The sequence below is a fragment of the Hyla sarda genome, chromosome 3 (genome assembly GCF_029499605.1).
Source record: "Hyla sarda isolate aHylSar1 chromosome 3, aHylSar1.hap1, whole genome shotgun sequence".
Classification (NCBI taxonomy): Eukaryota; Metazoa; Chordata; class Amphibia; order Anura; family Hylidae; genus Hyla; species Hyla sarda.
In genome coordinates this window covers 330,917,294-330,932,464 of record NC_079191.1, presented here as the reverse complement: position 1 = coordinate 330,932,464, position 15,171 = coordinate 330,917,294, and the positions used below count along the sequence as shown (strand labels likewise).

The window sequence follows — 15,171 nt, the reverse complement described above, 5'->3', positions numbered from 1 at the left end:
GCAACGCTCCGGCTCTGTCATAGAGTTGTATTGAGGGGGCGTGTCAGCCGCCGCTTTGTGCAGTGGTCGACATGCCCCCCCCTTCCTTCCCGCGGGCTGTCGGGGCCCCGTACAGGAGATCGTGGGGGGCCCCAGCGGTCGGACCCCAGCAATCTGAAACTTATCCCCTATTCTTAAGATAGGGGATACGTTTTTCACCATCTTATATATAAAAAGAGAAGACCTGACTCACTGACTCATCAACGCCCAGCCTAAACCCTTGGACCTAGAAACCAGAATTTTTGCACAGGTGTTGTTTATAAGACGTAGACAAGGAATAAGAAAGGCTTTTTCGAAATTCCACCCTTAAAGGGGTACTCCGCTCCTGGCATCTTATCCCCTATCCAAAGGATTGTAAGTAGTTAGATCGCTGCGGTCCCGCTGCTGGGGACCCCGGGTATCGCCACTGCAGCACCCCGCCATCATTACTGCACAGAGCGAGTTCGCTCTGTGCGTAATGACGGGCGATACAGGGGCCGGAGCAGCGTGACGTCATGGCTCCGCCCCTCATGACATCATGGCCCGTTCCCCTTAATGCAAGTCTATGGCAGGGGGCGTAACGACCGCCACGCCCCCTCCCATAGACTTGTATTGACGGGGGCGGGCCGTGACGTCACGAGGGGGCGGAGCCGTGACGTAACGATGCTCCGGCCCATGTATTGCCAGTAATTACGTGCAGAGCGATCTCGCTCTGCGCAGTAATGATAGCGGGGTGCTGCAGCAGTGATCCCCGGGGTCCCCAGCAGCGGGACCCCGGCGATCTGACATCTTATCCCCTATCCTTTGGATAGGGGATAAGATGTCTAGGGGCGGAGTACCCCTTTAAGGGGGTGAAAAATTGTTGTTTTTTTTTTTTTTTTTTAAAGTCCCATACAAGCCTATGGGAAATATATGTTACTGCATAACTTCCAAACGGCTGGAGATATTTCGATAATACTTGGTCACATGTTACTTATATGTCCACTTAAAAAAATGGATAGTTAATTTAACCCTTAACTACCCCCATTTGTGAGGGTCGGGATTTTTGTTTAAAGTCCCTTGCAAATCAATGGGAAATGTATGTTTCCACATAACTTCTGTACGGCTGGAGATATTTCAATACCTGGTACACATATTACAGGTCGGGATATGAGGGCAGGATGGGAGGTCGAAATAGCAGGTCAAGATAGGAGGACGAGTTAGGAGGATGGAATATGAGGTCGGGATAGGAGGTCGAGATAGGAGGTCGAGATAGGAGGACGGGATTGCCAGCATAGGAGGTCGGGATAGGAGGTCGAGATAGGAGGACGGGATGGTCGGGAATGGACGGGATAGGAGGTCAAGATAGGAGGACGGTATGGTCGGGATAGGACGGTATAAGAGGTCGAGATAGGAGGACGGGATGGTCGGGATAGGAGGTAAAGATAGGAGGTCGGGATAAGAGGAAGGGATAGGAGGTTGGGATAGGAGGAAGGGATAGGAGGTTGGGATAGGAGGAAGGGATAGGAGGTCGAGGTAGGAGGATGGGATAGGAGGTCGAGATAGGAGGACGGGATAGGAGCACAGCATAGGAGAGGATAGGAGGACGGAATAAGAGGTCGAGATAGGAGGACGGGTTATGAGGATGGGATATGAGGACTGTTGGCAGTATATAAGCAGTGCGCAGATGTAATGTTTTGGGTTGTTTGGATGCCCGTAGACTTTATACAGAGCGGCCTCATTACTATAGGATCGTAAAAAGTAAATCTATGTTACCCCAAATTTAACGCGAGAGAAGCCGCGGGCAAAAGCTAGTTTTTTTTTATATTCGTGAACTGAAAACTAACTAGAGCAGTGATGGCGAACCTTTTTGAGCCAAAGTACCCGAACCGTAATGCACGCCAACTTTTTTCCCCTTAAAGTGCCAGCACAGCAATTAAATCAGAATACACATTAGGGTTGGCAGTATAGTTCCCCCACATTAGGGTTGGCAGTATAGTGCCCCCACATTAGGTGCAGTATCGTTCCCCCACATTAGGTGCAGTATCGTTCCCCCACATTAGGTGCAGTATAGTTCTCCACATTAGATGCAGTATAGTTACCCCACATTAGGTGCAGTATCGTTCCCCCACATTAGGTTGGCAGTATAGTTCCCCCACATTAGGTTGGCAGTATAGTTCCCCGCACATTAGGGTTGGCAGTATAGTTCCCCCACATTGGGTGTAGTATAGTTCCCCACATTAGGTTGGCAGTATACTTCCCCCACATTGGGTGCAGTATAGTTCCCCACATTAGGTTAGCAGCATAGTTCCCCCACATTAGGTTGGCAGTATAGTTCCCCCACATTAGGTTGGCAGTATAGTTCCCCCACATTAGGTTGGCAGTATAGTTCCCCCACATTAGGTTGGCAGTATAGTTCCCCCACATTAGGGTTGGCAGTATAGTTCCCCCACATTAGGGTTGGCAGTATAATTCCCCCCACAAGGTTGGCAGTATAATTCCCCCCACAAGGTTGGCAGTATAATTCCCCCCACAAGGTTGGCAGTATAATTCCCCCCACAAGGTTGGCAGTATAATTCCCCCCACAAGGTTGGCAGTATAATTCCCCCCACAAGGTTGACAGTATAATTTCCCCCCCCCCCCAACAAGGTTGACAGTATAATTCCCCCCCCCCCAACAAGGTTGGCAGTATAATTCCCCCCACAAGGTTGGCAGTATAGTTCCCCCCACAAGGTTGGCAGTATAGTTCCCCCCACAAGGTTGGCAGTATAGTTCCCCCCACAAGGTTGGCAGTATAGTTCCCCCCACAAGGTTGGCAGTATAGTTCCCCCCACAAGCTTGGCAGTATAGTTCCCCCCACAAGGTTGGCAGTATAGCTCCCCCCCCCCCCCCCCCACATTAGGCTGGCAGTGTTCCCCCACATTAGGCTGGCAGTGTTCCCCCACATTAGGCTGGCAGTGTTCCCCCACAGACATACAGCCTCCAGCCATATACAGTGTATGGCTGGAGTATGTATGTCTGTGTCGGAACACTGAAGATGACGTCCCGCTGGTCACTTACCATGCGCGCGTCATCCTCGGTCCTCCCCGATGCTCCGCTCTGCTCTGCTTTACGGGCGCATGCACGGGACGTCAGTGATGTTCCTGCGTGCTCTACCTCCCGGCGGTCCCTGCGTTTTTTAAAGCTAACGTGGGGCCGCAGGGAGGTAACCGGGACATCCTTGTGTCCCGAAATGACCTTTCGGAACACAGGGATGTCCGGAATGTGATGGGGGCCTGTGGCCGCGTGCCCACAGAGGGGGCTCGGCGTGCCACTGGTTCACCATCAGTGAACTAGAGTAATAAAACATTTATGGTAAGTAGGTCTTAATGGAATACAAATTCCCTGAATTTTAGCCCTGTGTGAACACAACACTTCTAGTGCATTTCCTAAAAATGCTAAGGTTAATCCTCCTTTAAGGTTAAAGGGTGTGGGGACATGCAGATTATATGTTTATGTACATGTATATAGCAAAATATGTGTCCAGAACTGATGTTGTGTAACACAGGTCATGTGCAGCAGCATCTATACTAATGCACTTAATTCCTGTACATCTTTCAGCACTTTAAAGAGCTACTTAGTGTTCACACACATTGTAATAGTGCAACAAAAATCAGTAGGACAGGCGGCATGAAATTTATGGGACACAATAGGGACTTTGGTGTTCAATTCTGGAAGAAAAAAAATAGTTGTTTAGTTTATGGCTGCTAACCCTGATGCAATGTAAGCCTTCAAATAGTAACTTGGGGGCTGTACTGTGGATGTCTTATGGGGTGCCCCTTAAGAAGGTGTTAAGTGTATGTTTAGAAGACACCATGAAGAAAACTCATCACATGTGAAAAACCTATTTATATTAGAAGCATTAGAGTAAACTTTATTTAAGACCATATATAACTTATGGTATGGAAAAAAATATTCCAAAAATAAAAAAAAATAAAAATATTAATTTAGTCTATTAAACTAATATCAGAAATAAAGTTTAATAAAATGTAGTTACATGGTGTGTTTGAGAAATGGTTGCAAAGGACTTGAGCAGATTGAAGCTTTAGTAACATACATCAGAGAAGTGGGTGGTCAATGACAGCATTGTGTAAGGTTGCGATAATGGGGTATTATTGTAGCGGATGTGGGGGGGGGGGGGAGACGTGGCTGTTGGGTTTGCAGCTGTGTTCTTCAGAATAATGAACATTTTAACTATCTTCCTTGGAGATATGGTAGTAAATTCTGTAGTATTATGTGGTACACTGGATAAAGCTTTTGTGGAACAGAGTATCAAAATATTTATATAGGTGATAAATCCCACTTATGATGTAAACAGGGGTCCTGAGTTTTTTTGGTTCCTCCTCTTTACACTTAGAGTAGTGATCAGAGCAGATTGCAGCGTGAGGAATGCTACCTCTTGAAATATATAATACCTACTGTAATATTTGGTGGAGGAGGGATATGGTGGTTTGGGGCTTTTTGGGCAATTATTTGCTTAGGACTTTGTGTGAACAGTTTGGGTTCATCCCTTTTCTGCTTCATCATAAGTGTTTCCTAGTGCACAAAGCAAGGTCGGTAAAGACATGGTTGGATGTGGAGGAATTCAGTGGGCCTGCACAAAGTCCTGACTTCACCCCTTTTTACAGCTTTGGAAAGGGAATTGTGAGCCAAGCACTTTTGTCCAATATCAATGTCTGACCTCCAGTACTTTTTTGGCTGAATGAGCACAAATTCCTGCAGATCTTGGGGAAAGCATTCCCAAAAGAGTACAGCCTGGTATAGGCAGCTCAACTTTAACACCTTGAATAGGATGTCCAACAAGCTCATATAGGTTCAGGTGTCCACAGGCACTTGGCTTTAGCAGGTTATTTTGTACTGTATATTTTGGCAGGGAATTCGTTTATTTTAGATTATAGAGGAGGACAGCAGTAATGTTTGCATCTGCTATACGCTACACATGTTTAATCATAGGGTTTTGGGTATATATCGAATAAAGACCGAATTATGTAATAGCAATAGAAATTGAAACTTAGCAAAGTATTTAATTATTCCGGAGTTGTTTATAAATATGGTGCTTCTTAGCTATGTACCTACTATGCAAGAATATTGTCTACCACATAAATTAGAGTACTATGGCACCACCTACTGTTAGAGAAGAGAATTATTTATACTATGTTACACTATGAGCATACTTGCATGAAGAGGGCATGTTTGTTTTTGCGTATTAAGCGATTTTTATGGAAAGGAAAATTTGTTTCTATTCTGTTCCTTTAATATATTTCTTTTCAATCACACTCTATGGTGAAATGCTATTTGTTCTTTAGTATTTGCTTGCCATTATTTAAGTGACTAGATTAGATAAAAACATCTTACATCTTTTCCATCTTACCTAAATGCTTTGGGTGTGCTACCTACACATTCCCTTCTGGTTTGTAAAACATATTTATTTGTTTAATGATAATGTACATATTTTGGAAATTTTTATTTTGTCCTAACATGTTAGGATTTTAAAGCAGTTTGTATACACTTAACATGTCTCCCCCTATGCACAGGATGGGAGTAAACTAGCCAACCACTGGAGGTCTGGCTGCGGACCCTCCCCAAGTGATCCTAAGAGGAGGAAAAATGTCCAATGAATGGGGTCTGACCCTCACCAATCAATTGGTTATGCCCTATTCTGTGGGGATAACTGATGATCTTGAGATCATTCCTTTAAATTAACTTAAAGGATTAGTCCAGTATAACAAAATTTTTCCCCTATCCTGTGGACCCCCCGCAATTTCCCTGCTGGTGCCCCAGCTCTCCTCATGAATGGAGTGTGTTGATCACGACATAAAGCTGTGATCGACATGCTCGTCCATGCATCTCTATGGGAAAGCTGGAGATATCCAAACGCTGTATCTCTAAGGCTAGGGTCACACTGTGGAATTACTGGGCAGAATTTCTGCTGTAGATCGAGCCAGCGGCACTAGGACCGCGTGGACTACATTGCCGTCCCTTTAGATGCCAATGCATTTCTGAGCAGATCTCCCAAAAGATCCACCTAGAAATGCATTGCAGTATATGGGGGCAGCAATGCAGTCTGCTCGGTCCTAGCGCTGCCGGCTCAATCTCCAGCAGAAATTCTGCCCAGAAATTCCAGAGTGTGAACCTAGCCTAACTCTCGGATAGAGATACATGAATGGGGCATGTTGGCCACAGCTTTGTGCAATGATCGACACGCCTCCATTCATGAGGAGAGCGGGCGCCGGGTGGAAGACCTGACACTTAAAGGAGTACTCCGGTGTAAAATTTTTTTAAATCAACTGGTGCTAAAAATTTTAACAGATTTGTAAATTACTTCTATTTAAATATCTTAATCCTTCCAGTACTTATCAGCTGCTGTATGCTCCAGAGGAAGTTTTATTGTTCTTTCCAGTCTGACCAGAGTACTCTCTGCTGACACCTCTGTCTGTGTCAGGAACTGTCCGGAGCAGGAGAGGTTTTCTATGGGGATTTGCTCCTACTCTGGACAGTTCCTGACACTGACAGAGGTGTCAGCAGAGAGTACTCTGGTCAGTCTGGAAAGAACTATACAACTTCCTCTGGAGCATACAGCAGCTGATAAGTACTGGAAAGATTGAGTTTTTTAATAGAAGTAATTTACAAATCTGTTTAACTTTCTTGCACCAGTTGATTTGAAAATAACGGTTTTCCACCCTTTTTATTCCTTATCCTGCGGATAAGGGATATGGGTTTTGTTATAATGGATATCCTCTTTAAAGCTAAGGGTGGGGTCACACACCCCGTGTTTGCTGCAAGTTTTCCACTCTGCAGAAAACCCATACCTTTTTTAGAAGTTGCAAAGTGTATACAGATAAAACGGAAAATATACATTTTGCAAAATAAAAAGAAAATCTTCAAATACACACAGAAATACCAGCAATGACTCAATGCCGTAAACTGGGCCAAATCATACTATAAAAACCAAATTAAGGATTAGCTACAAAAGGTTAATACAAACACATGAACATACTTTATTAAATATTGAAAACAATCATTTAATAAAAACAAGAAGAAAGGAAAGGAAATGAGGAACTTTGGATACACATGCAAAAGATGCTGTTGGTAGCAATGACAGGTGCTAAATGCTATACAGGTTACGTCACAGAAATATTAAATAATAGCAACACAGCGTTTAAAACTGGGCGATAACAGGCTACAACGCAAATGCTACAATAATATAAAGGTATCTGACATACAATAAAGCATCACAGGAAGTAAAGTCATAGACATGGACGCCAGAAGCATGAATATACCTGCCATGTACCCTGTCAGAGACCAGACACCCCAACGTTCGTTTTGCATACTCTTTGTCAGGGGGCGTCTAAAAAAAAAAAAATGAAAAAAAAATGTGGGAAATGCTTCAGATTTGTCACTCACAAATAGTAGACTGACTTTAAAGTGTAGCAGACTTTGCTGCAGGAACGCTGCACATACACAGTAGAATTCCAAAGAGAGGATCTTTTATTTTAATTTGTGTGATCTGCACCAAAATCTTCATAAGAAAATCCACACCAAAATCTGCATGATTTGGTACAAATTTTGTGCTACAAATTTTGGTGTGGAAATGCCACATCTTTTTTCACTAAACCAGGGGTCTCAAACTCAAATTATCTGGGGGCCACTGGGTGAGGCTGGGTCGCATGCACCCCTAACATATAATGCCCCCATCGTGTGTCCCTCGCATATAATGCACCCATCATGCGCCCCTCACATATAATGCACCCATCATGTGCCCCTCACATATAATGCCACCATCACGCACCCCTAACATATAATGCCCCCATCGTGCGTCCCTCGCATGTAATGCACCCATCACGTGCCCCTCACATATAAGGCCCTCATCATGCCCCCCTCACATGTAATGCCCCCATCATGGGCCCCTCACATGTAATGCCCCCATCATGGGCCCCTCACATATAATGCCCCCATCATGCGCCCCTCACATATAATGCCCCCCATCACGCGCCCCTCACATATAATGCCCCCCATCACACGCCCCTCACATATAATGCCCCCATCACGCGCCCCTCACATATAATGCCCCATCACGTGCCCCTCACATATAATGCCCCCATCACGCGCCCCTCACATATAATGCCCCCCATCACGCTCCCCTCACATATAAGGCCCTCATCATGCGCCCCTCACATATAAAGCCCTCATCATGCGCCACCTCACATATAATGCCCCCAATAGGTGTACAGGCCCCCAGATAGATATTACCCCCAGCAGGTAGGGCTCCTATTTAAACAATTATGTCCCCTAAGAAGATAGGTTAGCCCCTGGTGATAAGCAGGTCCTCCCTTATTAGGTAAGTTAAGTTTCACAGCTACAGTACTTACATCTCCCTGCTGCAGCCTAAAACGAGCCGCCTTTGCGGGGATGCGCGTGTTAGGGGATGTCATCACATGCGTCACGCAGGACCTCAGTGTCCTGGCGTCCTGCGCTGCGGATGCGATGACGTCACCGATCGCGTGCATCCCTCCAGGTAGGCTCTTTATAGGCTGCACAGGGAGATATAGGTACAATAGTAGTGTGTACTGATGTGTGTGAAGTCTTCCGGCATTTAGTGCTGCTTGAACAAAGCAGGGCTAAATGCCTGAAGAAATCACCTGCCCGCCGCCTGCGCTGCAAAGTTTCGTTCCGCGGGGCGCAAATGAACCGCTGGCCGGGAGTTTGAGACCCCTGCACTACACAATACCAACTTTGGACAGTCTATTTTGGTTAGAGGGTTTTTCCTGACAATTAGCCGAGCTTACATTTTTAGAGTACAGTCATGGAGACACCTGGCAAACATTAAATCCCCCAGGTGCTCAACCATAGTGGAATAAAGCATTGCACAGTTAACATGGAAATAAATGAGCCGTTTGCCTAAGGCTTTGACATGTTCGTCCTCCAGAGTGAGAGCCTTTCAGGCCAGCCTGTGAGGTTCCTGGGAGTCCCGACTATATTAACTCATAGTTCCAGTAAAAAACTTCTTGGATTAAAACTTTATATGTATTCATTTATTTTTGCTTACTTGTTTGTTTTTACTTTTTATAGATTTCCAGGAGCCCTATGCTGTTGTTGTACTTTTAGAACAAGATTTAGTAGTCATAGATCTTGCACAAAATGGGTAAGAGTTAATTTTATTCTATGATTGACCTGCCTTTTTATATTCTACCTTCTGCATGGCTTTTTGTGGCTTTAGCGATTTTTTTGTCACCTGTTTCTAACAGTTTCTTAAAATCATTACATACAACTACATTGACACTCATGTACTGTTTATTTTTTAACATTTATTGGAAATCCACAGCAATGTACAACATGTGACAGACTAGAAGTAAGATGAGTAAAAGCACAAGGGTAAAGCAACAGCACTGTTCCCTCTCAGTCACTCTGTCGCCTTCTCTTTTATTCACCTTACTTCTAGTCTACTGTAATCACCTGCAGCCCAACTGTTTGATAAAGGTTGAAGACCGAAACATCACGTTACCCTTTGCTGTGGATTGCCATTAAAGGGGTACTCCACTGGACAGTGTTCTGGCTGCATTCCGAACATTTAGTTCCGAATGCTGTGCATGCGCTGCGGGGGTCGGCCACACCCCCTCATGACATCAGGCCACGCCCATCAACGCAAGTCTATGGGTGGGGCATGGCGGCCGCCACACCCCCTCCCATAGACTTGCATTGAAGGGGCATGGTCTGACATTACAAGGGGGTGTGGCCAATCTCCGCAGCACGCGCACAGCGCTCGAAACTAAATGTTCCGAATGCAGCCAGAACACTGGCCAATAGAGGACCCCTTTAAATGTAAAGAATTGCAATTTGTGCATGCATGTGTATTGGGGAGTTGAACGGAATAGCTGCCAGTTAAGAGTGCATTCGGTCAAGATTTATTTAAGGTGTATGGCCACCTTTAGGGGTATGTTCACACTAAGGTAATTCATCAAGGAAAAATGATGTACTGAATTACTTGCTGGATCCGTGTTCTTCTGCGTGAAACAGAAATTATCCAAAATAGGCACTTATGTCCAATCTTGTCGACTCCATGCATCTCTATGGGAGAGCCGGAGATACACAGTAATGCAGCAACAGTGCGCCACTCAGATTGTGCAGGGTCTCAGCGGTTGGACCCCCGCTGTCCCATTGACAAATGGGACTTTCCTTACTAATTTAGGCAGAAGAAAATTTTCAGTCTCCAGCTAAAATCCAAATCCTGGTTGGTCGTTCCACTGCAGAACTTCCGATATGTGAACGGAGTATTGCAAAGCCTGTTGAAATCATTGGATGTGCAGTGCAAGTTAGAATCTCCATAGCATGAACAGGGCCTAACTCTTAAGTAGTCATACCATTTTATACTTCAAATTTGTTTATTTTAAATACAGCATCAGTTTTGAAGTGTAGCAAAAAGAAATGGATATGTTAAGAGTTTTGCTAAGAGCTTTAAGGTGACTTCTAATCCCCTATCCACAGGATGGGGGATAGCTGTCTGCTCGCGGGGGGTCCCAGAGGTCATACCCCCTGCGATCAGACACTTATGATCACGCTGACTCCATGCATCTCTATGGGAGAGCCGGAGATACACAGTAACGCAGCAACAGTGCACCACACAGATTGTGCAGGGTCTCAGTGTTCGTACCCCCGCAATCAGATACTTAGCCCCTATGCTATGGAAAGAAATCCCCTTTAGTACTAATTGATAACCGAGAAAGCTGTTGTGAGCTCTTAATTACTTTCTCTAAAACATTGGCACCCAAGAAAATTTTAGCAAGTAGGGAAAGGATGAACTACAACTTCATAATACACAATGCATTTGTTTGGGTTGAGCCAAATTAATACAATTATACGTTTTATGTAACTCTGTCATTTTTCTTTGACAGATATCCTATATTTGAAAATCCTTATCCTCTGAGCATACACGAGTCTCCTGTCACTTGCTGTGAGTATTTTGCAGACTGCCCTGAGGACCTCATCCCTGCACTTTATTTTGTCGGAAACAGGCAAAAGCGTCAAGGTTACAGTAAAAAGGTGAGTATGTGATGATATTCATAATGGACATATGTTGTCTGTTTCATTTGATATGGCTCATTATTTTGCTCTTGATTTATTACAGGAGTGGCCAGTCAGTGGTGGTAACTGGGGTGTTGGCACTCAAAGTTACCCAGAGATAATAATCACAGGGTAAGTCGGTATCACACTATGGTAGTTATTATTTTACCTTGCTATAAAGTTAAATTTCATTCCTTTTTATCACTATTTATGGTATTTGTGTTTGGGTCCCAGCCTCTCGAGCAAATACATTGGGGAGATAACCAAAATTGCCTGTGCCAAAAACTAATTTTTAACCCCAAAATTTTTTCAGCATGAGGTGTACCACATCTTTAAAGGAAATCTGTCATCAGAATCACCTGCACTAAACCTGTTACACAGGCTTGTAGTGCGGATGATCCTGATTAAAACGCTTCTTACCTCATTAAAAACTGTGCAGCGGTTCGCCAGATATCTTCATTTTTAGTTATATGGTATTCCCAGGCTTGGGACTCAGTGGGAGGTCCACAGCATCAGCACGGACTCGCTTACGTCATTTTTGCCGGGCGGAGCGGCTGCCCGGCTCATGAATATTCATGGCTGCCTCATCGCAGTCTTCCTCCTGGTGTAGGTCACGTGGGTAGCGCCACGCGCCGTACACCCGGAAGCGGCATTCTCCTGCATATCTATCTATGCAGGAGAACGCCGCTTCCGGGTGTATGGCGCGTGGCGCATGCACGGCGCTACCCACGTGAAGATGAAGATATCTGGCGAACCGCTGCACAGTTTTTAATGAGGTAAGAAGCGTTTTAATCAGGATCACCCGCACTACAAGCCTGCGTAACAGGTTTAGTGCGAGTGATTCTGATGACAGATTTCCTTTAATGTTTAAAACACTTTTGCACCTTGCTCAACCAGGGGGCATAGCTTACCAGTAAGGGGGTGTGGCTGTGGTAAGTGGGCGGGCTAAAATGTGTAACTTTTGTAGTACAGATTTGCCATTAAACTATATGAATTAACAGGTGATGCAAACATAGACCAGACAGATGCACCAAATTATTAAACAGCCTAGGTACTGTTAAAAATATAGTCTAAGTAAGACTGTATAATAAAATATTTACGATTTGAAATATATCAATATCTGCCTGCTGTCGGTGGAAGGAAACGGTCATTCTTTACCTTCATATACCAAAAGACGCGTGTGTGGTAAAACTGCAAAATAAGGAGAGGGGGGGGGGGGGGGGGTGAAAGTATCACAACTCCCAATGGTATACTCCTACAGCTCTATATTAATAGCTCTGTATATTGGACCACATCAATAAAGTCTGCTACCCTCAGCTACAAAATCCAAATCCTCCAAAAAACAATGCTACAGCAGGCCAAATTTATCAGAGAAAGACCATCTTTATTATTCTCCAACACACCAAACATACATAAAATGCATCATAAAAAGAGAGATGACAGAGACTGAAAAAAATGGACATCAAATACATAATTGAGGTATACAGAAGGTGCCAAATAATGCACTCCCAAAATAAAGTGCAAGTGCAAATGTTAAGGTGCAACACCACAAAAGATACCCACATGTCCAAGCCAGAAAAACACCTAGAGACGTCTCTTTCTAGCGTTTTTCTGGCTCGGACATGTGGGTATCTTTTTTGGTGTTTTTTTTATATTGCACCTTAACATTTGCACTTACACTTTATTTTGGAGTGCATTATTTGGCACCTTCTGTATACCTCAGTAATGTATTTGATGTGTACCTCCCGGGTTCAAAGCAATATATCCCTTTTTACATTACAGTATAGCCACCAGAGACGTCCATTTTTTTCAGTCGCTGTCATCTCAGTTTTTATGATGCATTTTATGTATGTTTTATGTGTTGGAGATTAATAAAGATTCTTTTTTCTGATACATTTGGCCTGCTGCAGAATTGTATTTTGGAGCATATGTATTCTTTACTTTCAGTAGATTAAATCCTTGTTCTGTTCATACGACTCGAGATTTATAAAAGCCATGTACCCCGAAATAAAACATGTGTACATCAAAAAGTTTTTATTCTCTAGAAATAACCAGCTTAAAGGGGTACTCCGCCCCTAAACATCTTATCCCCTATTTAAAGGATACGGGATAAGATGTCAGATCGCGGGGGTCTGGCTGCTGGGAGCCCCTGCAATCTCTGGCATGGCACCCCAGTCTTCCGGTACATGAACCGAACTCCGTTCCATGCCAGATGTCAGGCAGCCACAGCCTTCATGCCCCCTCCATTCATGTCTATGGGAGAAGGCATGATTGCTATGTAATGGAGGGGGGTGTGGTTTGACCTCATGAACACGGAAGCTCCAAGTTTCCGTTTTCAGAATGCCGCTTTGCCATCCTGGAGATCGCGGGGAATCCGGTCCATGGGACACCCATGATCTTCGGTCTGCCAACGTGGTGTTAGGGGATAAGATGGCTAGGGGCGGAGTACCCCTTTGAGTTGCCACTTACTGACTACTAATAGAGAAGTTTCTAAATAAAACATATATTTTGCCAAAATTCAGACATGTTAGAAAGTCAGTCATATTTTCTTTGAAACAAAAAAAAAAAAACAGTTTATTCTAAACATGCATGAATGCATAAAGTGTTCTATTTGTGAATTGAATGCTTTAAAAAAATAAAAAATTCACAGCAAAGACTGTTGTGTATACTTACAATCTGGGTCAAACTAACATTAAACTTTTATATCAGTGATTTTAAGAACATTGTATGGAAAAATGGAACAGCTGTTACATGGACAAAGCTTGGGTGCAGTTGTGTTTTTTTTTAAATTAATTTGTGTACTACATTAAATATCTTATTCTGAGTAATGCATTCACAGTCTGATTTGGACTGATGATAAATGACATTTAGTAAAGTCTGTAGATTTCAGAAGAGTACTTTTACCGTACTTCTAGCATTCTAATTTTACTTGCTATCAAGGTGCTCTTATACTGTGCCGTTTTTCTGTGCAGTTCTGAAGCAAAAACCAGATGTGGATCATTATGAATTAGGTAATATAAATGCTACTAGATGCTACTTCTATTTTTTTTAATAATTTTTATTAATCTACTCCTGGTGTGGAATTAATTAAAAATAGAAAGAAAAAACATTATTATAATCCACACCTAGTTTTGGTTTTAAAACTTCAATGTGTAAAAGCACCTTTAAAGTTGAAAATACAACAGACATTGGGGGGGACATGTATTATGGTGTTTTCCCTATTTTGTGTGTAAATTAGTTCCTAGAAGAGTCACAGCAAGCTGTACCAGGATTTTTTTTTTGCACAGAGAAATTTTTACACACCACTACATTTATGTGTACTGTAGAAGCATTGTGAAATTCACCACTAGAAAACATGGTAAAAAAAAAATATATGTATATCACACACTATAATAAATTCCCACAATTGTACTATACAGTGACCCCCCGACCTACGATCGCCCCGACATGATCATTTCAACATACAATAGCCTCTCTGAGGCCATCGCATGTTTAAGGCAGCATCAACATATGATGCTTTTGTATGTCGGGGCCATCGCATAAACGGCTATCCGGCAGCGCAGACTGCTTCAGCTGCCACCGGATAGCCGTTTATGATGCCCCGTGTGGTCCACTGACGATCACTTACCTGTCCTCGGGGCTCCGGCGCGTCCTCTTTGGGATCCCCTGCATCGTCGGCACTCTCCATCGTCGTCATCACGTCGGTGTGCACGCCGTCCCGTCATCCAATAGGAGCGGTGTGCGTAACAACGTGATGGCAGTGACGGAGAGCGAGGATGCTGGGGAAGCAGAGGCCTTGCCGGAGTGTCGGGGACGCGGCGACAGCGATGGAGGGTGACATCCAGGGCAGCGGTAACGAGCGTTGACGGTCCAGAGCGGCGGGGACACGTGAGTATAACCTCCAATACCAGTGGTCTTCAACCTGCGGACCTCCAGATGTTGCAAAACTACAACTCCCAGCATGCCCGGACAGCCGTTGGCTGTCCGGGCATGCTGGGTGTTGTAGTTTTGCAACATCTGGAGGTCCGCAGGTTGTAGACCACTGTCCTATACTTTACATTGCACCGATCCCTCAAC

At 44.2% G+C, this 15,171-nt stretch overlaps 1 protein-coding gene across 4 annotated transcripts in view; it reads left to right on the top strand.

Moving 5' to 3' along the window:
* The window catches only part of STXBP5 (syntaxin binding protein 5), a 530,024-nt gene that overhangs the window by 394,509 nt on the left and 120,344 nt on the right, over window positions 1-15,171 (top strand). For all 4 annotated transcript variants that reach the window (XM_056567305.1, XM_056567304.1, XM_056567306.1 and 1 more), the window contains 3 exons: window positions 9,106-9,178; window positions 10,926-11,073; window positions 11,159-11,226. In XM_056567305.1, the coding sequence (XP_056423280.1) occupies window positions 9,106-9,178; window positions 10,926-11,073; window positions 11,159-11,226 (289 nt within the window). The remainder of the gene's footprint in view (window positions 1-9,105; window positions 9,179-10,925; window positions 11,074-11,158; window positions 11,227-15,171) is intronic.